Raw genomic sequence first — 26,571 nt, 5'->3', positions numbered from 1 at the left:
CATAGCAGTGCTTATGTTGTCTTTTAAACTCCATTTATATTGATTTTCATTACCTATTTCTTTGCCTTAGTTGTTTCAAAAGCTTGAAATGCCCTCTACTGACAGCACAATTCCTTGAACAGTCTGAAAAAGTTGAAAATGATCCTTTAAGGTATTTTGCAACTGAAATAATAGTAAGTATAACCAGTTCAATTTATGATAAAATCTGCTATAAACCAAAACATTGCCCTGCTATGGTGTTCTTTACTGCCGTTGCAAATGTACATGTAAGTTTATGCCTTTACTAGTAGAGCAATATGTGCTTTCTATAGATCACAGTTAAATGAAAAGATGAAAAAGTAACTACATTATCCAAAGACAGATACTGTTAACACCTTTCAGACTTTTTCTGCTTCCCTATTAATAGATAAGAAAGTGCACATACATTTATGTATGCAAGCACACAAAGTTCATGGAAGTGAAATTTTAAAAATTATTTTCTTGGAAAAATTTTTAAATCGTTGCAAAATTTTTTCGAAGTATGTTAATTTTGTATTGAAGTGCCTTCACACATTAGCATGGAGCTGGATTGGAAGTGGAGCAGCCAGGACTGGAACTGACATCCATGTGGGATGCCAGTATTGCTAGTAGAGAACTAGTTTCCTATGTCACCACACCAACCCCAGCATAATGTATTTAAATTGGACCATGCAGTTCAACTTTTAGGCTACCGTGTTGGGCCCTGAAATATTTTTTAATAGTAGTAGATGAGACCAACCAAAGAGGCGCCTCAGTGTGAAACCAGAACAGGCTCAGGATTGAACTGTCTGCAGTCTATAGCTGGATTTACCAGTACAGTGCCAGTCTGAAAACAACTGCAGCCCATCTTCTCTACTTCTACACCCATGCAGCCACATGCTGTTGGGAAAACCACACAAAAACACACGCTGTTGTCACTACAGTTGTGGTCTCCAACAGCTGAGTCTACCACTAAGAAAGGCGAGTCAAAGAAGTGGTAGCAAAGTCACAGAAACTGCAGTAGTAGAGCTTTAGGAGGAAATAAGTGACCAGTACTATGAGGCGCAGTGACGAGCAGCCATTGGATTCTGGAGGCGAGAGGGCATGGATAATCTTAGCAAGAACAGTATGGACATGGTGCTGGAGACAAAAGATCAGAGTGTCATGCATAAAACAATGAAAACAAAGTAAGATGACAGCAAGAGTTATCTAAAGAGTTTAGATGAATAAGCAAGGAGAGAGGCAGTAGCTAGAATACATGAGCCAAGGGTAGGAAAGTAATGCAGGAGGCAGGAAGGCCTGAGCGTGAATATGTAAACACACGCACACCCAATGGACTAGAAACCATTAGAGGGGAAAAGAGAAATGCTTATGGGACAACTAAAACAATGCGGCTCAAGTTGAAGCCTGCCCCATAGCACAGGATTAGAGGCGTAAAAGGAGTTTTGGAGAGGAGAAAGAACAGAGAAGCATGTAAAGTAATTTGTAGGAGGAGTGGGGTTTAATTGAGGGGAATCGGACCCACTGGACTAAGATTTCTAAAACGACCAAGAAGCAATGTCTAAAGAGAAAGGGGGTGGAGATTAGAACTGAGTAAGAGACTTCAGGAAGGTGGTCAAGGTTTAAATACTGAGGGGAAAAAAAGAGAGGTTGGTGGTAGACTCAGCTCTTAGTTGGAGACCACAACTGTAGCAACAACAATGTGTGTTTTTGTGTGGTTATCCCCCAACAGTACATGGCTGCCTGGGTGTAGTAGTAGAGAAAGTGGGTTGAGGTTGTTTTCAGACTAACATTGTACTGTAACTAAATTAAATGTAATTAAATCCAGCTATTGACTGCAGATAGTTCTAATGATCAGTACTGTGTTGTTCAGGTTGGAGGTGGCAACTAGTTAGGTTAAGCAAGCAAATCACAGGCCTGGAAAAATAGAGGGAAACAAACAATTTGATAGGAAAGAAGGGATTAAAAAACAAGTTGTGGTCAGAAATTGGGATATTTGACATTAAGCTGTGCAATGGAGTTATCTCCTGATATTAACAGAGATCCAGAATGAGGTTGGGTACTGAAGTGGATTGGCAGTAAAAGTCTCTAGAATTTGGAAATCAAGAACTGTGAGGCTTGCCTTGCCTTTTAGTAGGAGTCATCTACAAGCAAAAGCAATTTTCCCAGGATAATAACAGGAGTTGGCAGGGAAAGATTGTGAGTGGTGTCAGTCTTCTGTGAATTAAAGGAAATGACTAGGAAGTCAGTATATGCCAGGGAAAAAAGGGCAGTATAGCATGGCCCTTAAAGGCAAATGTGCTTTTTTTCCAGAGTTAGGGAAAGGCCAAGATAAAAACTAAGCCTCCCGTGGTGCACACCAGTACTTCTGCTGCCTCTGTGACCCTATGATGGAAAGGGGATGGGAGCATGCGTAGTTTCCACCAGAAGTCAGAGACATTTAATTACAGCTGTGAAGCGGAAGGAGTTTGTGAGTGTAGGAGAGTGATCCTAAGATCTCAGAGGGAACCAGCAGTGAGGAAACACAGAGCAGTCAAGAGATCGAGGTAAGATCAGGCCACAGAGGAAGAGAGGGTTTGCCTCCTGTTCTGTGTTGCAGACATGCTGGTAAGTGGAGTGTGGTTGGGGTACACTGGATTCGGCCATCTCTGCTTTGATACAGTGCTTTTGGTAAGGAACTGCTAGGATATGCAGGTTACAGCATAGGCACATTCCTCACACTGTCAGGATGCCAAACATTGTGTCATGGCAAGTACAGCTGAGTGGGTCAATAGTGGGACATCTGAGTGGGACACAGGTTGGATGCCTAACACTGGGGTGGCACTATAGAATCTAATTAGGCATGATGATTTTTTTAAGGGCTTCCTTACTGTGAAAAAGCACACACAGCATTAACTGAATGGAGACAGGGAGCTTTGTGAAAGGCCATTTGGATTCTGAATGCAGTACACTTTTTGTCTCCTAGCTATAATGAGCACATGGTTTTGAAAATTGATACAGCAGTACGTATTTAGCATCTGGTAGCTGAATAGCAGCCTCTTGTGATGGAGGATATGTTGCTTGGTTCCTTTTTGTACTCTGAAATGACTAATGAAACCATCTGGGACCAGCAGATTTTAACCCCCTGAAAGAGAGGAAGATGTTATTTGACTTTGTATTGCTCTGCAGTGTCTGGCACAAATGGGTTTATTGGGAAAAAAAAAAAAAGAAGTAAATTTGTAGAAGGTCAATATTCATTCTAATTTAGCTGATTTTAATCATTCAGTCTCTTTTAACTACCGCATGATAATTTTTGTTGTGACTTTAACTTTGTTAAGATTTTTATGTCACAGATACTGTTTTTTAAAGATTTATTTATTTTGATTGGAAAGACAGACATACAGAGAGGAGGAAAGACAGAGAGGAAGATCTTTTGTCCAGTGGTTAACTCCCCAAACGGCTACAATGGCTGGAGCCGAGCCAATCCAAATCCAGGAGCTTTTTCCAGTTCTCCCACACAGGTGCAGGGTCCCAAGGCTTTGGGCCATTCTCTACTGCTTTCCCAGGCCACAAGCAGGGAGCTGGATGGGAAACAGGGCTGCCAGGATACAAACCAGTGCCAATATAGGATCCTGGTGCGTGCAGGGCAAGGACTTTAGCCACTACACTATTGCACCAGGCCTTATCACAGATGTTTTTTATATAAGGAAGGCAGGTGAGGTCCACAGTCACACAGTGAGTGAATGCTGGAAACAAAACTCAAAATCAGCTCTCATGAATTTTGAAGATTAGATGCTTTCTAGAATACTGGAGTGAGAAGTGTAAAAAATAGGGGAACGAGAGACCAGTAGCTTTGTAGGCTAAGCTTTTTCCTCTTGTGCCTGCATTCTGTATAGGTGCCAACTTAATTCCTGGCTGCTTTACTTCTGATCCAGCTCCCTGCTTATGACTATCTAGGAAACCAGTGGAGGATGGCTCAAGTCCTTGGGCCTCTGTACCCACAGGGGATACTTGGAAGAAGCTCTGGGCTGCTGGCTTCAGTCCATCCCAGCTCTGAGCATTGCAGCCATTTGGGGAGTGAAATAGCAGATGGAAGATTCTCTCACTCTCTCCACCCTCCTCTGTGTGTCTTTCTCACTCTGCTTTACAAGTAAAAAATAAGCAATAAACCAGTAGAGGGGTGGCCTAGGTTTCCTGAGCAAGACTTTTACCCTGTGGTCCTGTCTATTCCTACAAAGATGCCTCGTGTTCCCTGGGCGATGCTAGGACCTGTGTGACCTCCAGCCTTGCTGCCACTGCGTTCCTCGCCTTCTGCCAGGCTCCGCGCAGAGGCAGATGCTGGGCAGTTGAGCACTGTTGCAAAAGCAGAGTCACCTGAGCAGTTAGTTTACTTGCATTTCATGGTGCTTCTGTGTCTCACATACTTAAATTGTTCTCACATACCTCAGAGGCACTTTATAAAGAAATTCTGGTCAAGTTTGCATAACATTTATCCTGATCTTTCTAAGCACACGGTTCATTGGTAGAAAGCACAACCCCATAAATATTAATAAAAATATTAAAAAAAAAAAAAAAGAAAGCACAACCCCATTATTGCTGGCAGTTGTGTTCATCCTCCATGTCCTCAACGTTTTTGTCTTCCCATTTAATACTAACTTCCCAGTGTGCCTTCCCTTCCACTCTGGCATTCGCTTCCTTCTGTGTCAGAAGCACTTAAGAATATTTTTTTATTACAAAAAATGACTTCTTTTGTTCACCTGCAGAGCTCTCTGTCCTGTAGTCAGACCATTTAGCTACCAGCAGAATTCTTTTCTGTGTATGTTCTTAGTTGTGACTCTTGAGTTAATTTAGAAAACCATCTGACACTTAAAAGCTGATGTAAGATACGATTTTTCTGTTGGCTTCTGTACTAGTTTTGTCCTACTGTTTGACAAGTTCCTACAAATGGAGCCTGCTGTTAAAGTTCTTGCGCATTAGGAGTCTAGTGATAGCTTAGTTAGGTTCTCAGCTCAAGGTCTTCTTGGGTTATAGGCCCCTTGTTCATTGGGCATGCGTTGGTGTCAAAACCCTCACTGGGAATTGATCAGTTTATAGGTCGTTGTTGTTGGTCCCTCAGGTTGTTGGCAGAATTCATCTCTTCAGGCTGTAGGACTAAGGTCTCCATTTTCTCGCTAGGTGCCAGCTAGGGACTGCAGCTGCTAGAAGCTCTTGTATGCCCCTGCCATGTAGCCCTCTCTTGAACCAGTAACTTAGTTCTACATAGGCAGCAAGGGAGAGTTGCTGACTCAGAGGGAAGGCTTGCACCCCTTTAAAAGCCTTTTACCCAGTTAGGTAAGGGCTGCTCAGGTTAGTCTTGATTCTGAATAACTCAAACCAACTGATTATGGGCCCTAACTGCTTCACAGGGACAGGTGTTGTAGCACATTGGGTGCCAGTTCATGTCCTTACTGATTCTACTTTTGATCCACCTTTCTGCTATTAGCCTCCAAAAGCAGTAGATGATGGCTCAATCAAGTGCTTGGGCCCCTGTCGCTCATGTGGCCCAGAACTGGCTGTGATTAGGTTTGGGGAGTGAACCAGTAGATGGAAGGTCTCCTATTTGTACCTCTCTCTATGTTGCTCTGTCTTCCAAAAAAATAAATCTTATGTGTGGTGAGGGGTGAGGGAGTTTTTATTGTGCAGCATAATCTAATTGAGTGACTGTGCTGCATTCTGTTAAAACCAAGCCTTGAGGTTGGGACCCTTAAGGGGAGGTGATATATAGCATGTTGATTTGGTTGGGGCACTTTGGTTGGTCTGTCTGCTAACTTCCTTTTTTAAATCCACTTCACAGGGTTTTTTATCAGCAGTTGGACACTCGTTTCCAAAAATGATTTTTAATCATGGAAGGAAAAAGAAGACTTGGAATTACTTAGAATTTGAAGAAGAAGAAGATAAACAGTTAGCAGACTCTATGGCTTCTCTGGCATATCTAGTATTTGTACAGGGCATCGATATTGATCAGCTTCCAATGGTCTTGAGGTAAGAGTTAGTGTTTAGTCTGTGTGTTCTAAAAGATATCATCAAACTCTCATTTTTCTATGTTCTATAAATGTATATTACTGTATTCAAATATTTAAAAATATAATTTAAATACAGCTACTTTCTGTTAAGTTCCAAATGATACTTACTATAATCTGTTAAAGATAGTAAGAATCAATGAAATGGAGTGGGTGTTGAAGTATATGTAAGGAGATGATGAAGACAAGATGCAGCGTACAGGGTAAGAGACAAAACGTGTTAAACTAGGCATTGCTTTGAAGAGGTGAAGTCCACCCTGAACTTCAGGAGAGGGAACCATCATCTCTTCACTGGATTACTGCTACAGTCCTAAACAGGTGTTTATATATCCATTCTCATTCTCTTTTAATCCTACCCATTCTAAACATGCTGTCAAGCAATACGCATTGAAAGCCCGTCTGTAGTTTTGTGCTGAACTGGGAGTTAAGTCTTAATGCCTTTCTGTGAATGGAGTGGAACTTCTGCATGATCTGTTGCTGCTTCATCCGCTGTAAACTTTAGTCTTGTGTATTACATTCTGATAACACACACCTCCTTCGGCCTTCTTTCTTCTTTGTGTATGCTTAAAGCTAGCTTTATCCTTAAATGTTACTTATTACCAAACTTAAGTTGAATCTTCCTGTTATAATTACCCTGATCTTGTCCTTCTCTTATAAGGTTTATCAAATTTATTTTCAAATAAATATATAATTTTATAGTGTAGCAACTCCTGGACTTTAAAGTCTGTGATGGACGTGTATAGTCTTATAGTCATTAGATGTATTTGTATACATATATACTTAAATATAAATACACTTCAGTGTGTAAGTGTAACACCACCCGAGATTCTACAATGAGTGGGTGCTGTAGGTAGAATTCTTACAGTCGAATGTGACCTCAGAGCCTGTATCTACTCTGTCACACTTTACCACTGAAATCACTAAGGTATGACTGTTAGCTTGCTAGGGCTGCTGTAACAGAGTCCCTCCCACTGGCTGGTGAAATCATAGAAACATACAGTTCTGCAGGCTGGAAGTCTGGGATCCAGATGTCTCAGCAGGCTGGTTGCTTCTGAGGATGGCAAAGGAGAATCTTCCATGTCTCTCCCTTAGCTTCCGGTGGTTTGCTGTAATCCTTCATGTTCTTTGGCTCATGGTTGCATTGTCCCATTCTCTTCATATTCATATGGAAGTCTCCCTTTGTACATGTCTTTTTGTCCAAGATCCCCTTTTTTATAATGACACCATTCATATTGGATTAGGACTCAGTGATCACACTTTACTGTGATAACTTCTCTTTAGGAAAAAAAAACTATCATCAAGTACAAATAAGATATTACGAAGCGTTAGTATTAGGACTCCAATATATCTTTTGGCTGGAAGACATAATTCAGTGCTTCACGGTGTGTATAAGGCTCTTCAGAAAATTCATGGAAAATCTGTGTTGGAGAAAACCTCTGCAGGGATTGTGTGTGTGTGCGCGCGCGCGCCAAAATAAACTTAGGCCTTAGGTTTCATTTTTCCCTGAAAATATTTGATATATGCACTTAAAATTTTAGTTCTTGTGTTTTATATATGTTTTTATTCTTTTTAGCCCATCGTACCTTTTACAGTTTAATATGGGACATATTGATGTCTTCTTGCAAAGGTAAGATGATTCAAAATGGCCTAGTCAGTGGGTTTTTAGATAAGAACACAAAGACATAGGTGGTAAAAGCAAAAATTGACAAATGGTATTTTATCAAACTAAAAAGCTTCTGTGCCACTAGGTAAAGAGACAGCTGACACAGTGGGAGAATATATTTGTAAACTATACATTTGATACAGAATTGATATGCAGAACATATAAAGAACCCAGAAAATTAAATGCGGGCACGTGGTTCAGTTGGTTAAGCTGCCGCTTAGTACACCCACATGTGTGTCAGTGTGCTCGTTTGAGTCCCGCCTGCTCTGCTTCCGGTTGCCCCGGGGAATCGATGGGTCAGACTCGTGCTGACATTCCTGCCTCCCATGTCTCTTCTCTCTATAAATCTGTCTTTCAAATAAGTTAATAAATTTAAAACATCAAGAAGGATTTCTTTATTCTTACTTGAAAGGCAGATTTGCAGAACAAGAAAAGAACAGACAAAAGTCTAATATCTGCTGTTTCATTCCCCAAACGACCATAGTGGGCAGAGCTAAGCCATGCAAATCTGGGAGCTTCCTCCAGGCCTCCCACTGGGCTGTGGGGTCCAAGAACTTGAGCAATCCTCCACTGCTTTCCCAGCCCATAAGTGGAGAGCTAGGTTGGAATTAGAGCAGCCAAGTCACAAAACAGCACCTGTATGGGATCCTGGATGCCACAGGTAGAAGGATAGCTTTCCCAGCCCTGGGAAGTTGTTAATTTGTGTATTTTTGAATCCTTTATATTCTAATTTTTAATTTTTTCTAAAGTGAAGAATTGTTCTGAGACAATTTGTAAAACGTGTTGATACATTTTAACATTTTCTTCCAGAACAGAGGAATCTGTTTTCTCCAAAGGATTGGTAAGATGTCTTTATTCTCATTGTAATTTAAGTACAATCATGTCAGTGCAGATGGCTGCTGATTTCACTGTGTATGTATCTTCATTATTTTCATCTGTAGGAATTGCTGGAAAATGGCTTATTGAGAATAGAGGACAACAGTCTACTTTATCAGTACTTGGAAATAAAGAGTTTTCTTACTGTACCACAGGTAAAAAATATATATATATTCATTCTATATATTATTTATATATATATATATATATATATATATTCATTCTAATGTTAAGATAGCCCCTGCCTCTTCCTACTTTATTCTGTATGTCCTTTGAAAACTCTGATGTAGTGCTATTCAGTAGTGTTTTGTGTCTGTGCTGTGTAGTACACAAGCCCCTAGCTGCTTTGACCACTTGAGATATGTGGTTAATATGATGAGGAGTTTAAATCTGAATTGAATTTCAATAGCTGTTAGTGACCACCATAGTTGCTAGCGTAGGATCTGGCGGAGCAGGATAGCCTTGTTCTTTAACACTTGTTTCCGTGAGGGTCTTTAGTAAAGGAAGCGCCTTTATGTTGCCTGTAGCTCGGATTCTGTGGACTCCATGTGAGGAGTATGTGCTGACCCATTGCTACAAAGGCTACCCTGCACTTTGTTGTTCCCTCCTGTGGTTGATTTTGCCTACAGCTCTTTGTTAAGATATCTTAAGTAGGGCTGTACCTGTGAATTTAGAAATTTCTTATTAAATGGAAAAGCATGCTTTTTTTTTTTTGTACAAGGGGACTTCAAAAATTCAAGAAAATGGAGTGAAAAGATAAAATGTTTGAAATTCATGCATAGTTTTATCATGGTGCATTTCATATGAACATTTTGGAGACCTACCATAGGTTAAGTTTGTTTATTTTTACTGAATGGATTGTGTTTCTATATGTTTGATTTCATTTTCTTACCACTCTAAGCAATAATGAAAGATAGCATTTGTTTTTAAATTCACTTTATAATACCAGACTGGGTGTTATTTAAAAAACCAGTTGCAGTTAGCCATGCAGTAGGCGTGGAATGCTAGAATGAAGGTTCAGAGAAAAACACACTTACTTCACTTTTATCCTACCTACAGTGTTTTGATGGATAATTGCTTATTTGTTTGCAGTTAGTATAGTTACATATCTGAGTTCATTTTTTTTTTCTAGGGTTTAGTCAAAGTAATGACACTGTGCCCAATTGAGACATTGGTATGTAAGTATTTTTGGACTAAATAATAATTAGTTGCAGTGATCAATTTTGATAAATAACAATATTTTTTATATTTTATATAACTATCATTTATTCCATTTTAGAGGAAAAAAGGTTTAGCTATGCTTCAACTTTATATTAACAAGCTGGATTCACAAGGCAAATATACATTATTTAGGTATGTATCAGACATGGGTAATTGGTAAGTGTATGATTGATTGAAAACCAACTGAATATATAATTATTCCAGGGTACTATGTATCAGCATGTCTTGTGTGTAATTCAACTCTAGCTGGAAACCTTACTGTAATAAGTTCTCTTAGCTGAGATTGATGGAGATGAGTTTATACAAATACATACAAATTATAGTTTATATTTCAATGAGTTAAAGTAGTCTGAATCAAAAAATTTATATGTTCTTTACATACGTAATAATCTCCATTATTCACAGTTAAAATCAATCAGACCAACAGCTGATTTCTCATCAGAAATCTTACATACTGGAAGAAAATGGAGAGACATCATCCAGGTCATAAAAGAAACTGCCAGGCAGCAATTCTTTACCCAGCAAAGTTCTCGTTTATAGTTGAAGATGAAATAAAGACCTTGCAAAACAAATAAATTGAAAGAATTTGACACCACCCGCCCTGCCCTATAAATGATGCTTAAAGATGTGCTACATTAATAATTGCCATAATCAAAAAAAGTGATCTAGAACAAATCTAAAACAAAGAATGAGAGTATGCATGTTAAAGCGATAAGTCCAAGTCAGTACCTTCCAGTAAGAAACCTGAATGCAAATGGCCTGCACTCTGCCATCAAAAGATCTGTAGACTGGCTGAGTGGGTTAAACAAGACCTATGTTTTTGCTGCCTACAAGAAGTATACCTCACGAGAAAAAAATAAACACAGTCTAAAAATAAAAATGGAAAAAGATAACCCATGCCAATGGAAAGGGAAAAATGAGCAAGTGTAGCCACTCTGATATCAGACAAAATAATTTTAACATAAAAAGTATTAAAAGATGCAGAGGGGATTACATAATGTCTAAATTAATTGATTCTACAAGGAGAGACTGTAGTAGATGTATATGCACCCAAGGCAATATTTCAAACAGTCGCTAACGGATGTAAGAGAGACATAAAGTCCATTATGGTAGAAACGGGAGACCTAAATCCTCCACTCTCATGAGTGAACGAATTGACTACAAAAACTCAGCAAGAAACAAGTGAGCTAATCTGTACCATGGATCAAATAGACTTAATATACATGTAAAAATTACATCCTTTTTATCAGTTTATGGAACCTTGTCTAGAATGGACCAAATAACAGGCCATGAAATTCAAAAATTGAAATCATACCATGTATCTTTTCTGATCATCAAAGAATGAAACTGGAAACCAGCAACTCAAGAAGGCAGATATACAGAGACTGAACAGTATACAACTGAATAAACTGGTTCATAGAAGAAATCAAAAGGAATGAAGTAACAGCAAAATATACCAGAACTTACGGTATATGGCAAAAGCAGTGGAAAAAGGAAAATTGATGGCAATACTGCCTGTATCAAGAAGTTAGACACATATCAAATAAATGATCTATCAGTGCATCTCAAGGACCTAGACAAATGTCAGACCAAATCCAAATTAGTAGAAAGAAATAATTAGAGAAGAACTAAACAAAATTGAAGCTTAAAAAAATGATATGTAATGTCAGTGACTTGCAAAACTGTTTTAATAACATAAATCAGTAAAATCAGGGATGAAAAAGGAAATATGAGGGACTCTCAGAAATGCAAAGAATCATCAAGAATTCCTAAAAACAGCTTTATGCCATTAAATTGGAAATATCTAGAAGACACGTAAATTACTAAACACATAAAATCTACGTAAACTTGAGTCATGATGTATCGACAACATAAGTGGACCAGTAATTGGGATAGACTGAATTAGTAATGAAGAAAAGCCCGTGGGGAGCAAGCATCATGGTCTAGTAAGTTAAGCCTCCACCTGTGACACTGGCATCCCATAAGGACAGCGGTTGGAGTCCCAGCTGCTCCACTTGAGTCCGTGCACCCAAATAGGAAACCCTTTTCTTCTCTGTGTAGCTCTTGTGTCTTTCAATTTAGAAAATAATTTTTTAAAAAAATCCAGGACCAAATGACTTCACTGCTGAATCCTACCAAACTTTTCAAGAGGAATTATAGTTCTTCACAATCTATTCAGAACAATTGGAAGGACTCCTCCTGAATTCCTTCTGAGGCCAATATCCCTTTAATTAGAAAACCAGAATAAGATGCCACAAAGAGAACTATAAACCAGTATTCCTAGTGAATATAGATACAGAAATCCTCAACAAAGTGCTAGCTGATTGAATCCAGCAACACATCAGAAAGACCATTCAGACCAGGAGGGATTGATCCTTGGTGTACAGGGATGGTTCAACATGCACAAATCATTAAGTGTGATACACCACATTAACAAGCTGAGAAATGGAAACCATATGATTATCTCAATAGATGCAGAGAATTTGATCAACCATAATTTCCCTAAATTGTAGAAACCTTAAGTAAACAGTATAGAAGGAACAGTTCCTTAGGCAGTATGTTCGAAACTCATTGACGGCATCATATTGAATGGAAAAAGTTGGAAGCATTTCCACTAATATCCAGAGCCAGATAAGGATGCCCACCCTAACCACTGCTATTCAGCATAGTCCTGAATATTGAGCCAGAGCTATCAGGCAAGAAAAGGAAATCAAAGGAGGAAGTCAAGCTGGCCCTGTTTGTAGCTGTCATTCTTCATATGGAAGGGAGGCCAAATGGTTCTACTAACAGACTATTGGGATTCAGTCTGGCAAGGCTACAGGATATAAAATCAACACACAAAAATTAGTGGCCTTCGTATACACAAGCATCCTTGTGTCTGAGAAAGGACTTAAAAGATCAGCCCCATCCACAGTAATTGCAAAAAATTTCAAATGTCAGCACTCTTGATAGTGTCCTCATTTCAATTATTAGAGGTTTATGAAATTTCAGCACTTAGTTCTCATACCAGATTTCCTGTGCTTTTGCTTGTTTGTTTGTTTGTTTTTACAAGAAATCTTTTTTCTTAAGCTAGTTTCTTTTCTTTACAATTAAAGTAATCCAAACAACATTTTTATACTTTTAAAAAAGAGAAAATAATTTGGGCAGTTTTTAGGTTGTTACACTGATGCCTGTTCAGTTATTGTGAGTATATGCGGAGTGACTATAATGCAGCCTAGAAATAATTTCCTATGTGTTGTGATTTTGTTTTGAAGGTGCTTACTGAATACCAGTAACCACTCCGGTGTGGAGGCCTTTATTATTCAAAATATCAAAAATCAAATTGATATATCATTTAAGGTAAGAGCATTGCCTGTGTATTAGCGCCAATTTGTTTTCTAGGGTAAAATATTCATATATAGAATTCATTACATGTGGAGTTTTGCCCCAAATTCTTTTTATCTCTGCAATTAATATATTTTCCCTTGTTTCTGCTTTTTAGAAGAGGTTATTTAAAAATTAGATGGGGTGAAGGATGAAGGGCAGGAGTTCTCTCCCCTGCTGCTCTGCTCCCATTGCCTGACCAGGAGCCAGGAATTGTGCAGAGTGTTCCACATGAGTGTCAGAACCCACGTGCTTGAGCTGTCACTTGCTACTTTCCAGCGTGTGCAGCAGCAGGAAGCTGGAATTGATCCAGGCACTTCAGTGGGAGGTGCAGGCGTCCCAGGCAGCACTCTACCTTCTACACCAAATATTTGCCCTCACCTTGAAAATTTTTATGAACTGTAAGCTAAAATTATCTTAATTATTTGAGCTGGTGGTGGGTTTTTTTTTCCTTATACTTTAGAAAACTTAATGGAAAATGGAAATTTAATTCTCATGGATTTGAGAACACTTAGTAACTCCAAATAGAAAACAGAGAGAGCACTAATATTCTCAAGCTGGCAGGATTTGTTCTAGTTGCTTAAAAAGTGAATATATGAAAGTTAAAATATATTTTTACAGTATAGAACAGTTTATTTTTGGTAGTGCAGAAGTATCAGAAAAGCACATAACTTACCAAGCTGTTATTTGAAGTCTGTGATTTTTTCTTCTGCTTTTCAGAAAGCACATACCAACAAATGGTTTACAGGACCACATCTGATTTCTCTCCTGGATTTGGTGCTCTGCCTGCCAGAGGGGGCTGAAACCGACTTACTGCAGCACTCCGATAGGTGAGATGACCGCTACTCAAGTTCAGGTGATAGACTGCTGACCTGCTCCAATGAAGACATACATTCCTGTGATTGTATGATCTATGGGGTTAATTTATGAAATTATATTGCACTTTTGCTGTGTACGTGATTTGGTAAATGAACAGAAACAGAATTTAAAATCATCCTTGCCAGATGGTAGACCGGCACTATGGTTTTTGCACCTTTGACACCATCACTAGTCCACAGAGGTTTGCACCTGTGTCATCTGAGGGAAAGCTCAGAGTCACACGCCTGGGACTGCAGAAGGCTGGCCTGCTAGGGTGCTGCTGCTTGGTTTTACAGATCCATTTTTCAAAATGTAAAACTCAGAATTTCACTTTAGTATACCAAGGTACATGTTGAGAAATGATTGTACATTTATGAAAGGGGTCTTAAAATTCAAAAAACAAGAGATGATGCTGTCAGACACTAAGACAACAAGATTCTGTTGAGGAAAATAAGTAGTGATTTTCACAATTGTACTCTGTGAACTTTAATGGGAAGGAGAGTGTTATTACTACTCCAGAAGGTAAAATGAATAGTTTGTTAATAGTAAACATGACATAAAAGTATGCTCAAGATTTTCACATACATTGCTGTTGACTAATGACACCATAAGTAACAAATTGTGTTTAATTAACAGGATTATGGCATCATTAAATTTGTTGAGATATTTGGTTATCAAAGAAAATGAAAATGACAACCAAGTAAGTGACTTATTTGACGAAACTGTATGTTTTAAATGCATAAGGAATATCTCAGATATTTTTTATTAGTATTTATGTAGGCTGACATTTAATATGTTACCCAGCTACAAAAGCTGGGACAAGTGCCAGCGACTGTTCTGAAACCTATAGTCAGTTCCTTGGAACATTTGTCATCCCAGGTCCAGCCACCCTTCCCTGTATTTTCCTGCTGTACCTCTGCTCACTTGCTCTCTCTCTCTCCCTCTCTCTTTCCTTTTTAAAAGATAATTATATGTTTCTTTGAAACTCAGAGATCTCTGTCTGCTGGGACACTCTGCAAGTGACCACAATGGCCAGGGCTGAGCAAGGCTAAAGCTTCATTTGGGTCTTCCCTGTGGTTGCTGAAGCGCATACACTTGGGCTACCTTCCACTGCTTTTCCAAGCACATTAGCAGGGAGCTGGATAGGAGTAGAGCAGCCAGGTCTCAGACCAGTGTCCATATGGGAGTCCAGCATTGCAGGCAGCAGCCTCACCCACAACAACACAAGGCCAGACCCCACTCAGAGTTTTTTTCTTTTCTCTCTTTCCTTAAAGCATTTATTTGAAAGGCACAGTGACAGAGAGAAACAGTTACCTTCCATCCTGTGGTTCACTTCCCAAATGTTCACAAAATAGCCAGGGCCGGCCAGACCAAAGCCAGGAACCCCAGTCGCCCTCATCGGGGACTGGAGCCCCAGCACATGGGCCATCTGCTGCTGCCTTTGCAGCCCCGTATCAGGCAGCTGGAGCAGAAGCAGGTCCAACTCTGCTCTCTTGCTGGACGTATTGCTTCGCCTGGCAGGATTCGGTGTCCTTGTGGAACTCACCATTCCAGCCGGGGGTCCTGGATCAGTTTCTTCTGCCTATGATTTAAATCTGAGCTGTATAAAATAAGTCATCTGATACTCCAGTTTTTCATCATGCAGTGTGACAGCATTTTCACTGCTGAAACTGAATTTGTTAACAGCACCTCTTGGATAATGTGTAAGAAGTTGAATTTTTTTTAATAGCTCATCATTAGAAGTATTCAATAAATAGAAAATTACTTGAGGGTAACTTGTCATACAGTAAAATTGTATATATTTTTTTACTTCCTTTACTTGCCCTGTTCTAATAATTTTTTTTCTGTATATGTCATTTTTATTAACTGTAACTGAATCACAAGTTGCTATTTTTTTTTTTCAAGAAAATAATAGATGTCAGAGATTATTGTTTTCTAATTAGGTAAGTCATTATTCCGAGTGAAAAGTTTCTGGCAAATTAGTAAATTCCCTTCCTCTCGACAGTGTAGCCACAACTTTTGAAATCCAACTAAATCTTGACTCCTACTGGAACTTCTAATAAAGGTAGAAAAAAATATGACAAAAATTCTGCAGTAGAGACTGGGGCTTTAAGAAAGGTGTCCACAGAGTAAACTGTACGTTTTGAGTTTTTAGTTTATTATAATCTTAGCAATCAGAAAAAAGCTGCCTGGGAAATAATCAGGGGCTGGTGTTGTGGTACAGTGGGTTAAACCACCTCTGTCAGTGCCAGCATCCTGTGCAGGACTGCTGGTTCAAGTCCCCACTGCCACGTTTGTGCTGATGTGCTTGGAAAGGCAGCAGATGAGAGCCTGAGTAGGTGGGGCCCCTGCCCGTCGTGTGTAACACTTGGATGGGAGTCCTGGCTCCTGGCTTCAGCCTGGCCCTGCCCTGGCCGATTCAGCCATCTGGGGAGTGAATCAAGGATGGAAGATCTGTCTACTGGCTGGGTGGCTCTCTGTCTCTGGTGCTCTTTCAAATTTAAAAATAGACTTTTAAAAAGATTCTTTGTTTTGCTGAACAGGAAGAAAGGGGTTGTTCATGCCAGATTTCTAGGCCTGGAACACACTATAACGCAGGGGCAGCAGATGGATCTTGGTCTCTATAGGGAAGACAGGGTGGCGGCTTGGCATTTGCACTGTCTGCCCTGATCTCCACAGGAGGCTTCACTTCCATTTGGCAGTTGGCATTGCACAACCACCTTCCCAGCATTACATTCTGATTGAATGATTTTTCAAAAATTTCTCTTAGAGATCAAGTACTCCAAACAGTTGCCATGTGAATTTTTCTAATTAATACTGTACCAGGTAAATTAGCAAAAAACCTGGTTTCACAGTGGCAACCTGACATTCTTGAAGTAGCTTAAGAGCTGTTTTATATGGAAACATTGCTCTCAAGTAGCCATCTATACAAATGAGAGACAAATCTGTCCATTGTGCATAACTGATAAATAACAGCTTCTGGGGTCTTAGAAATTTTGGTTAAAGGAGAAACAAAATGACACTCCAGTAATGCTGAATTTTAGGATCTTTTATTGAAAAGGACTCCTACCAGTAACTATTTTTGACTGCTTAAGTGTCCTGAGATAAAAAACTGAAGAGCATTTGGAAAGGTGTACAGGCAAATTTTAAAAGGAACAGAATCATTCAAATACAAAGACAACAAAGTGACTCATAATTGAATAATAGCGCATTTTTTTTTCTGGTATTTTCAACTGCTGTCATTTGACTTTGTCTTTGCATAAGCCATGCTCTCCTCTCTCTGCTGTGGCAGTCGCTTTATCTCCTTGCCTGAGTTACCAACACCTTCTCCCACACACAGTCACATAACTTTTCTTGAATCTTGTAATATAAATTATGCCTCTATCTCCACTGTTAAATCCAGCTTATAAATATGCACAATCATTATGTTAACAGAAAAAGACTCTTATAGAATATCTCAAAAAAGCACATTTTAAAAATGCAACTTAGTTTTAATAAGAAAATGTTTATTTACTTGAGGGGCAAAGAAAAAAGATTGTCCATCTACTGTTGCTATCTGCAGTGACCACAGTGGCTATGGCAGAGCCAAGCCAAAGCCAGAAACCTGGAACCCCACCTGGGTCTCCCACAGGAATCCAGGGGTCCAAACACTCAAGCCATCTGCTGCTTTCCCAGGCAAACAAGCAGGGAGCTGGATCAGTAGTGGGGCAGCCAGGACTCAAACCAGCACTGATCGGGGATGACAGCATAACGGGCAACATCTTCACTTGCAGTTCCACAGCACTAGTCCCAGAAAAGTGATTTATACTTAGGTCAAAACACGCAGTATCCTTTTTATACTTAATGTTCTTCATTTGGTGGATACTTATAGCTAATTGTTTTGAATTGCGACTACTTGTTCTAATGCAGAGGCCATAATTGTGCTCTCTGTCCTTTACCCTCTGTCTTGACTACTTAACATCTGTTTTCGATTTGTAATTGTAATGAGTACAATAAAAGCAGGGGTGGGAGGAACCAATGAGATTACAGAGACCACAGACGGTATCAGGAGCTTTAAAAAATTTAATGTGTGATACATTCTCATTTAGGAAAAAAAATCTAGAAGTACCTTACACGTAAAACATAACATGAACATATTATTCTGTATAACCACATTCTGGGTTCTCATTTTCAGATTGTTTTTCCAAGGTCAAAACATTGCTGTATGTTATCTGCAGGGCCATATAACTTCAGGTGATAATAGTTCATTAATACTATAAAGTGGTAGAAGTTCAGCAACATTACTCACAAATAAGAAGACAGGTACAAACATGCTTATAGTTGTAGTACAGTAGGTTAAGCTGCCAACTTGCAGCCTAGCAACTGTTTCCAGAGTCCTGGTTCAAGTCCTGGCTGGAGTCCTGAATGCTACACCCTCTGTTGCACCTGGGAAAGCAGCGGATGATCCCCCAAGTGCTTGGGCCCCTGCCATCCGTAGGGAGACCCAGATGGAGTTCCTGTCTCCTGGCTTCCACTTAGTCCGCACAGTCCTGGCGACAGGACTAACTGGGGAGTGAAACAAAGGAAGGTCTTTCTCCGTGTCTCCCTCTTTCAGTCACTCTGCCGACCAAATAAATTACTTAAGAAGATTAGAAGCAAGAGGAAAGCTGGATCTTGCCCGCGTCCTTTTCATTTCTTCATTCTCACTTGTTGATTGTAGCCTTTACAAACCCCCTCTCTATTCTGGCAACACAGTTCATTGTGGTCTAGGACCACTTAACCTTTTGTTTTGTGAAATAAGCTACAGTCAGTTTTTTTTTTTTAATGCTTAACCAGCTAGGCCTTATAACAAATTATTTCAGAAGAACTATTACCTCATTGAGTTTGCTTGGATTTAAAATTAAAGACAAGCATTTGTGAGCATTCAAATCGGTAATCCTTATAATTTTAAAATCTTGTTACCTTTTCTAGACAATAAGGAGTGAAATTAAGCATTTTCATTGTAGCATTGTTCCTCTTAAGTAGTGGTAACGTTAACGTAACAGAAGGAATTAAGTTTTTTTGGTTTTTTGTTCGTTTAATTGTGAGAGACAGAGAGGGCTCCCGTCTGCTGGTTAACTCACCGGATCCCTGGAAGGGACAGGGCTGCAGCCAGGAGTGTGGTGATGCAGTGCAGGTATCACAGAGGGTGCAGGAACCCATGACTGGAGCCGTTCCAGCTGCCGCGCTGGGCCTGTGTTGATGCTGGAGTGAGACGCCAGAGCTGGGAAGGGGACCCAAGCACTCCAGTGTGGGCTAAATGCCTGCCCCAGAAAATAGAATCTGCACAGCAGTGCACTCCTACGGGCTTCTAAATAGAGAGACAGTTGATCACTGTATGAAAGATTTGTGAAACTCTGAATCAAATGTGCGAGGAATTTTCTTCACCCTGATTTTGGCATTTATTTATCACCTGAAGTTTCATAACTGTGGGCTGTCTGTTAAATTATTGCCATGGAAAACAACCAAGGATCTAATATTTCGAGAATGTCTAGATTTGTACTACCCAGTACAGCAGAGAGTGGCCACATGTGATTACTTAAATTTTAAAATGATACAAGTTAAAAATTCAGTTCCCTTAATGGCATTGGACAGCACCCTTGTGTCTCATTGTTTATCAACATGTGGCCCAAATCAAAATCATGTGCAGTATTTGGTTTTTTTAATAAGTGTGCATTACTAGGGTGTGGGGCCAGCTCTGCTCACAGCCAAAAATCTGTCAAAAGTCTACAGTTTTAACTAAGCAAAGCTGGAGAACTTCCATATATTATGCATGAAATAATTTTATGAGGCAGCATTTGTTTATGATAAAGACAACATTGTTTATTTAAAACTTAGTAAGGATATATTTGTGGGATGCAGCTACATAGGTAGTTACAGAAAAATTTTTAACTTGAAATGCTTATGTTAGAAAAGAAGACTGAAAATTATTAAGTAAATTTCTGGAAGGACTGATTTTGAAAGTGTAGTTACACAGTATTTTAATTAACAGTATAAGTACAAATACTGAAAAATAGTAAGAAAGTTACATGAGAACATACAGTAACTTTGAAAACTTCAATATAGTTGAATCTTTAGAACATACAACCTAATAAAATTTCCACAATCGAAGCTAGCCTCATGTAATTTTACCTTACTTTCAAGAAACAGAAAACTCAAATCTTAACACAAAATATTTCAAAGACTAGAAAAAAAATTTTTTTTAGATTTTTTAAGTATTTTTTATTATTGGCTGCTGAATGCTAAAGACTTGATTCATGAGAACAACAGATGGGGACAAAGAGCAAGTCTTTGTATCTACTGCGCCTGTGCAAACAACCCTGTGCAGGCAACTAGAAAGGACGGGGCAGGGGCTGTTGGAAGGAGGGCCACTAGCAGACTACCTGGGAAAGAACGGAAGACCAAGGGCTGGGAGGAAGAAAGCAGACAAGAGCAAGGATAGAAAACTTTCATAAAGAAAAGGTTTTCCTATATTCTGGGTGCAAGTCTTTTGTGAGGTTTGGTTTTGCAAACTTTTTTTTTTCCTATTGTGTGGCTTGTGGTTTTATTACTTTAGTGGTGTGTGTGTGTTTTTTTTAGGCAGACAGTGTATTTGTAGCCTATTAATTTTACTCTTTACTGACTCATTCTAGTCTTTCTTAAACCCGAGATTATAAAGTTAATATCCTAGGTTTTCTTGCAGAAGCCATAGAATTTTAGGTTTTACAGGTGGGTCTATAATCCATTTCAGGTAACTAAATGGTATGAGATATGAGTTGAGAGGATTTCCTGTTAGTTGAAATTATTATCCTTATCAGATTATCTTGATATCTTTATTTAAAAAAATAATTAGGCAAGTAAGTAAGGGTCTAATTTTGAAGTACTTTATCAATACTATCTGGATTCCTGTAATTTTATGGTAAATAAGATGAGTTTGCCAACTTCGTTCTTCCACAGAATAGTTTTTAGCCACTATTGCTCGTTTTCCATGTGAATTTTTGAATATTATAAATTTCACCAAAAAGGACAACATTTCTAATTCCATTTTTTCTGGAAAAGGTGAAAATCATACAAGTAGGAATTAGATTAGAAGTTGCTGGAGGAAGGGAGAAGTTAGCTGTGAAGCAGCACAAAGGGATTTCTGGGGCTGTGGAAGTATGTTGACAGTGGCACGAGTCACATGATTATCAAAACAACTGTACATGTTAATAGTAGATTTTTCTGCAGTGTATTTGTTAATAAAATTATATCTAATACATAGAAAGGATCCGGGGGAGGCTTTGGTTTTGGCTGAATAAGTGTGTTTTGATATGAAAATCTTTCATGCTACCCTAGAAAAAATGCTACCCTAGAAAACTTTCAGCCCAGTTCAAAGAATAGCAGTTGTATGCTGTGTTGTTTGAAATACTAAAAGATGAGTGGACAGGATAAATTGTATATAATTGAATACCACATACCTATTAAAGAATTAGAGCTACAACATAAATCGTTCTCAAAAATGTAAGATTAACAAAGTTGTTAAAACATGAAAATTTGTCATGTTTTTATCTAGAACTCAAGTTTTATATTATGGCTACCTTTTGAATGAAGGGAACTTCAACCATATCTAGTCTTTTATTTTTAAAAAGTGCATATAGGACAAGAGATTTCTTTTTGCCAAAGAGAAGTGTAGATAAAAGGCAGTTTCTTTTTTTTTTTTTTTTAAAGATTTATTCATTTTATTACAGCCAGATATACAGAGAGGAGGAGAGACAGAGAGGAAGATCTTCCATCCGATGATTCACTCCCCAAGTGAGCCACAACGGGCCGGTGCGCGCCGATCCAGAGCCGGGAACCTGGAACCTCTTCCGGGTCTCCCACGTGGGTGCAGGGTCCCAATGCATTGGGCCGTCCTCGACTGCTTTCCCAGGCCACAAGCAGGGAGCTGGATGGGAAGTGGAGCTGCCAGGATTAGAACCAGCGCCCATATGGGATCTCGGGGCATTCAAGGCGAGGACTTTAGCAGCAAGGCCACGCCGCTGGGCCCATAAAAGGCAGTTTCTACAGGTATACTCTTCTTCATGTTAGAGCTGTCTAGCCTTGAAAGCCATCAGTAGTAATGCGTTTACCTGAAGGTTTGAAAGTCAAGGCAAAAATGGTTTAGAAATCAGGGGAAAGGGAGGGTAGAGAAGCGCAGAGAGAAACGCAAGCAGTGGTACATGTGATAGGGCAGTATGCCTGCTCTGTGTGCCGCTACCCAACGGAAGCTCCCGCTGTACAACCATACATGATATTTTCCATGAGATTGAGAAAACTATTACTGTAAGTTTAAAAGTGTATTTTTTAAAATTAAGAATTGTACCGCTAAAACAAGCTCTTCATTTAAAAATCAGGATAAACAAGTGAAAAAAAAGCTCGGTCAGCACCACTGTGTGTCCTTCTGGGCTATCAGGACCTCCAACCTCAGTACATTGTTTCTTCTTATTGCCAAGAATCAGATCATACTGTAGGAATTGTACTCTTGTAGCCCTTCCCATCCATCTGTAAGCACTGAAGAACAATATTTTAATGGTTGTGGAGTTTTCCCATATTTGAATATAACACAGTGTATTTACCAATCTCCTGTGAAATATTTTCATGAATTCCAGTTTTTATTAAACTTTTTTTTTTCCTTTAAGGATTTATTTATTTGGAAGGCTTAACAGAGAGAGGGAGGGAGAGAGAGGAGAAAGAGAGACAGAGTGAGCTGTTGGTTCACTCCCCAAATAGCTGCAATGGCCAGGTTTGGACCCTGTCAAAGCCAATAGTCAGAAGCTTCTTCTGGGTCTCCCACTTGGGTTTAGGAGTCTAGCATGTGGGCCATCCACCACTGCTGTTCCCCAGGCCATTAACAGGGAGCTGGATTAAAAGTGAAGCAGTCAGAACATGAAGTGGAGGCCATATGGGATGCTGGCATCCCAGGTGGTGGCTTAAGCTGTAACGCCACAACACCAGCCCCTAAACATGATTTAAAAGGGGAAAAAAAAATTGCAGTAGGTTCATTTTAACATGTCTTTTACTTCTCAAGAATAAGATGGTAGTTGCTGAGTGAGAGAATGTATGTATTTTTGAGGTATTGGATTCTTACCTACTAATTCCCTAAAACTTTACTTTTGTTAGCAGAGTGAGAGAGAAGGATATGTGTAACGGCATTACCAATTATTTGATGTAGGTATGTGTAGATTTTATTTGGAGGGCTGTAATAGCGAAATGCGTAGTACTTGGTTCAAAATTAATTCACTGCAACAGGGATTTTCAGGTGACCCATTTCTTTTCTAAGAGAAGAATTCCTTCCAAGGCCTTTTGGTTTTGTTTTGAAACCTATTTTATTTTGCAGGATTTTTCTGGAAAAGATAAAAGTGGATTTTTTAATTTTTAAAAACTTAATACTTCATGACTCCCCTTCTTTAGTATTTACTAGCAAATGTTCTTTGAAGAAAAATCTCCAAATGGACTTCTTGTTAGGAAGGTTTCCATCAATAAGCCAGGGAAGAAATATTCCAAAACTCAATCTGAGGCAGGGTATCAGTGTGAAAGGTCGAGTGAAAACATACATACGGGAGAATTGTTGGCTTCTAGGGGAGGAGAAAAGTTTCAGACCGTAAATTATCACCAAATAATTTTTCATGTAAAAACCTTATTTGAAAAAGATCTCGAAGTATAAAATAGCCAAATCATGCATTAATGAGCATGGTGCCCTGAGTACATTTTTGTTTTAGTCAGTACTTTGCTTTGATGGTTATTCACATAACAGCTAGATCTAGAAATAAATGTATTAGTGAACTCTGTCTTGAAAAACGAAGGACCAGGTTTCATTCTTGTTTCTCTCACTGTTAATGCTGTTTTTGTAAAAGTATCCAATCAATAAATGTTAAACCAATTAATTTCTCATCAATTCTGAACAGACTGGAGTATGGACTGAACTTGGAAAAATTGAGAATAATTTCTTAAAACCACTGCACATGGGACTTAACATGTCAAAAGCACATTATGAAGCAGAAATTAAAAACAGTCAAGAAAACAGCCAAGGTTGGTAATGTGCAATTTTCAGTGAGATCTGAAAATTACTTAAATTTTGGAAATCGCATTATCAAAATTAAGAATGTGTCTTATGTTGTATTTGTTAATTTTATACTAAACAAGGGACCAACAGCTTAGTCAATTTTTCTTTATTTGTAGATCTTATAACACTAACGCTGAGGTAGGGTTACTGAAGATTTAAGCCAAATTGAGGACTATTCCATTTGTAAGGTCTTAGGTATAATTAAGAATCTGCTCTTGTTTCAGGAATTTTAGTATGGGTACCATTGTACTTCCTTTGGCATTGCTGGATCACCCTAGCTTAGCCCTAAAAAAATATGTACAAATTACAAAAAAGACTCTTGTTTTTAAGTTAGTGACTGTAATAATAGGATTTCTCCCCTACTTATATAGTGTTTTTTTAATAGGCAGTACAGGTGGAATATCCTTTACCCAAAATGCTTGCAGAAATGTCTTAGATTTTAGAACGTTTTTATCAGTACTGTTATTATTTTTGATATATTTGCATAGGCTTACCAGTTAAATTCCCCTAATCTCAAAAAATTTCCAAAATCCAAAAATGCTGCAGGATCTGAAATCGTTTGCTTGTCAGTGTAACTCAGAAACACTCATTTCAGATTTCAGGTAGGGATGTTCAATCCGTATTATACATCTTGTCTTTTTTTAGTGTGCCTGCTTTTTGTTTGATTATATACTGGTGGAGAAAAGTTGTATGGTCTTAAGCATGCTAAAATAATGCTGTTTATATGAAGTATTCATTTACATGTGATGTAATTTTAGTATTATCCTATGGTTTGATTTAAATATGCCCTGGATTGTTGAATAGTAAGACTCAAAAGTTTGCAGAACCAGCACAAGTGATGATGTTCCTGGGGATTAGACAGCTCCCATTCCCTGCTTCACTACACAGAGGCCTCAGCAGTAGGGGCCGGGCTGGGATCAGAATTGGACACCCAATCCAGGTGTCCTACCTGAATGGCAGGGACCCAGTTACGTGAGCTGTCTGTCTCCTGGTGTCTCTCAGAGTCACAGACTCAGGCACTCTGATGTGGCATCCTGCTGTCTTGTCTGGTGTCTTATTCACTAGGCTAACTGCCTAGGCAAACTCAATTGGAGGTCAGTGAATGGTGAAAGTAGTTTACAAATGTGTTGTTGAAATCTGAGGATTTTAGTGGCTAACTGTGCCATGTTGTGTTTTTCTTTTGTTGTAGAGAGACAGAAGTCCAAGGAGCTCTGCTCTCTCACTGTCGGTGGAGAAGAGATGCCAAACATGCCCCCTGAAATGCAGCAGCAGGTGACGCGACGTCTTCCCCAGCTGCCTCCGGCTGAGGCTTTCCTCTCAGCTGCTTGGCCTTGTTTTAAAGACAAAGTCAGTAACACTAATTTTTCTTGGCATTCCAGGTCCTACATTCAGCCCTTTTCACGTTTGATTTGATTGAAAGTGTTCTGGCTCGAGTAGAAGAACTAATTGAAATAAAAACAAAGTCTACCTCTGAAGAAAACACTGGGATAAAGTAAAAGTTCCACTTCATAAATAAAAACTAAGAAAATACTATATTCTCCATTATTATTTATTTAATACCTTTGTAAAAAATGTTTGTAAAAGTTACTGCTAGGAAGATAAATGTAGTTTCTCTCATTTATCAATTTCTATAGTGACACACTGTGGATAGGTAGTTTTGTTTTTAGAAAGTTAACTACATGGTAAACAATGCCCATTATGTGTATTTTAAACACTAATTTTGAAAACCCAATACAAGCTCACAATTTTGTATTAAACCTCAATTAATGTTGAAATGTCTTCATTAATTGTAGTGAGTTTATGGAAATGACTAATAAACGTTTTGCTCTAGTTAGATGTTGGTAACATGTTGGCACTGCTGGTATCAGGATGGATTTCACAGGCACTGTTAAGAATGCAGCTAGCTGGGAGTTCAGGCTAGCTGATCACCTCTCTCAGCCACTCTGATTCCCTGCCTTAACAGAAACCTTAGCAAAATCCCCTTCACCGCCTCACCAGCAGAAGTTAGAGTGGAGCATCTGCAAAGATTAATCAAAAAAAAAAAAAACAAAACAAAAACTGGCTGCTCTGTGGAATACCTCTCTCTCTCTTTCTCTCTCTCTCTCTCTATATAGAGAGAACTATATATGGTAAATTATATATTTAATACCTAACTGTGTGTATGTGTGTAGTGTTTCCTTTAAGGAGCTATTTAGAAAGTACTGTGTTTTTATTTCCTACTAAATATTTGTCCATGTAATTTGTATCTTTAAGAAACTACATCTGGGTTTTACATGTATGCACTGTCTACATATTTTTGAAAGAACCATCCATGGGCTTTGGTGCGGTGGTGTAGCAGTGCAGTGAAAGATTAGTGTAGCACACTAATCTTCCATCTGCAAATGCTGATATCCTATATAGCACCAGTTAGAGTTTAGCTGCTCCACTTTAGATCCAACCCTCTGCTTATGGTCTGCAAAAGCAGTGAAGGGTGGCCC

The 26,571-nt window shown here is 38.9% G+C and overlaps 1 protein-coding gene across 1 annotated transcript in view; it reads left to right on the top strand.

The window, feature by feature from the left end:
• Window positions 1-26,060, top strand: part of GLMN (glomulin, FKBP associated protein) — a 44,730-nt gene extending 18,670 nt beyond the window's left edge. The window contains exons 6-18 of the mRNA XM_058659156.1: window positions 71-173; window positions 5,810-5,997; window positions 7,609-7,662; window positions 8,509-8,539; window positions 8,640-8,729; window positions 9,707-9,748; window positions 9,854-9,927; window positions 13,050-13,134; window positions 13,879-13,988; window positions 14,653-14,716; window positions 23,937-24,060; window positions 25,284-25,366; window positions 25,474-26,060. Of these exons, the coding sequence (XP_058515139.1) occupies window positions 71-173; window positions 5,810-5,997; window positions 7,609-7,662; window positions 8,509-8,539; window positions 8,640-8,729; window positions 9,707-9,748; window positions 9,854-9,927; window positions 13,050-13,134; window positions 13,879-13,988; window positions 14,653-14,716; window positions 23,937-24,060; window positions 25,284-25,366; window positions 25,474-25,590 (1,165 nt within the window). The 3' untranslated portion in view covers window positions 25,591-26,060. The remainder of the gene's footprint in view (window positions 1-70; window positions 174-5,809; window positions 5,998-7,608; window positions 7,663-8,508; window positions 8,540-8,639; window positions 8,730-9,706; window positions 9,749-9,853; window positions 9,928-13,049; window positions 13,135-13,878; window positions 13,989-14,652; window positions 14,717-23,936; window positions 24,061-25,283; window positions 25,367-25,473) is intronic.
• The last annotated feature ends 511 nt before the right edge of the window (window positions 26,061-26,571 follow it).

The sequence above is a fragment of the Ochotona princeps genome, chromosome 2, assembly GCF_030435755.1.
Source record: "Ochotona princeps isolate mOchPri1 chromosome 2, mOchPri1.hap1, whole genome shotgun sequence".
Taxonomy (NCBI): domain Eukaryota; kingdom Metazoa; phylum Chordata; class Mammalia; order Lagomorpha; family Ochotonidae; genus Ochotona; species Ochotona princeps.
This window is presented reverse-complemented; position numbering and strand designations above follow the sequence as displayed.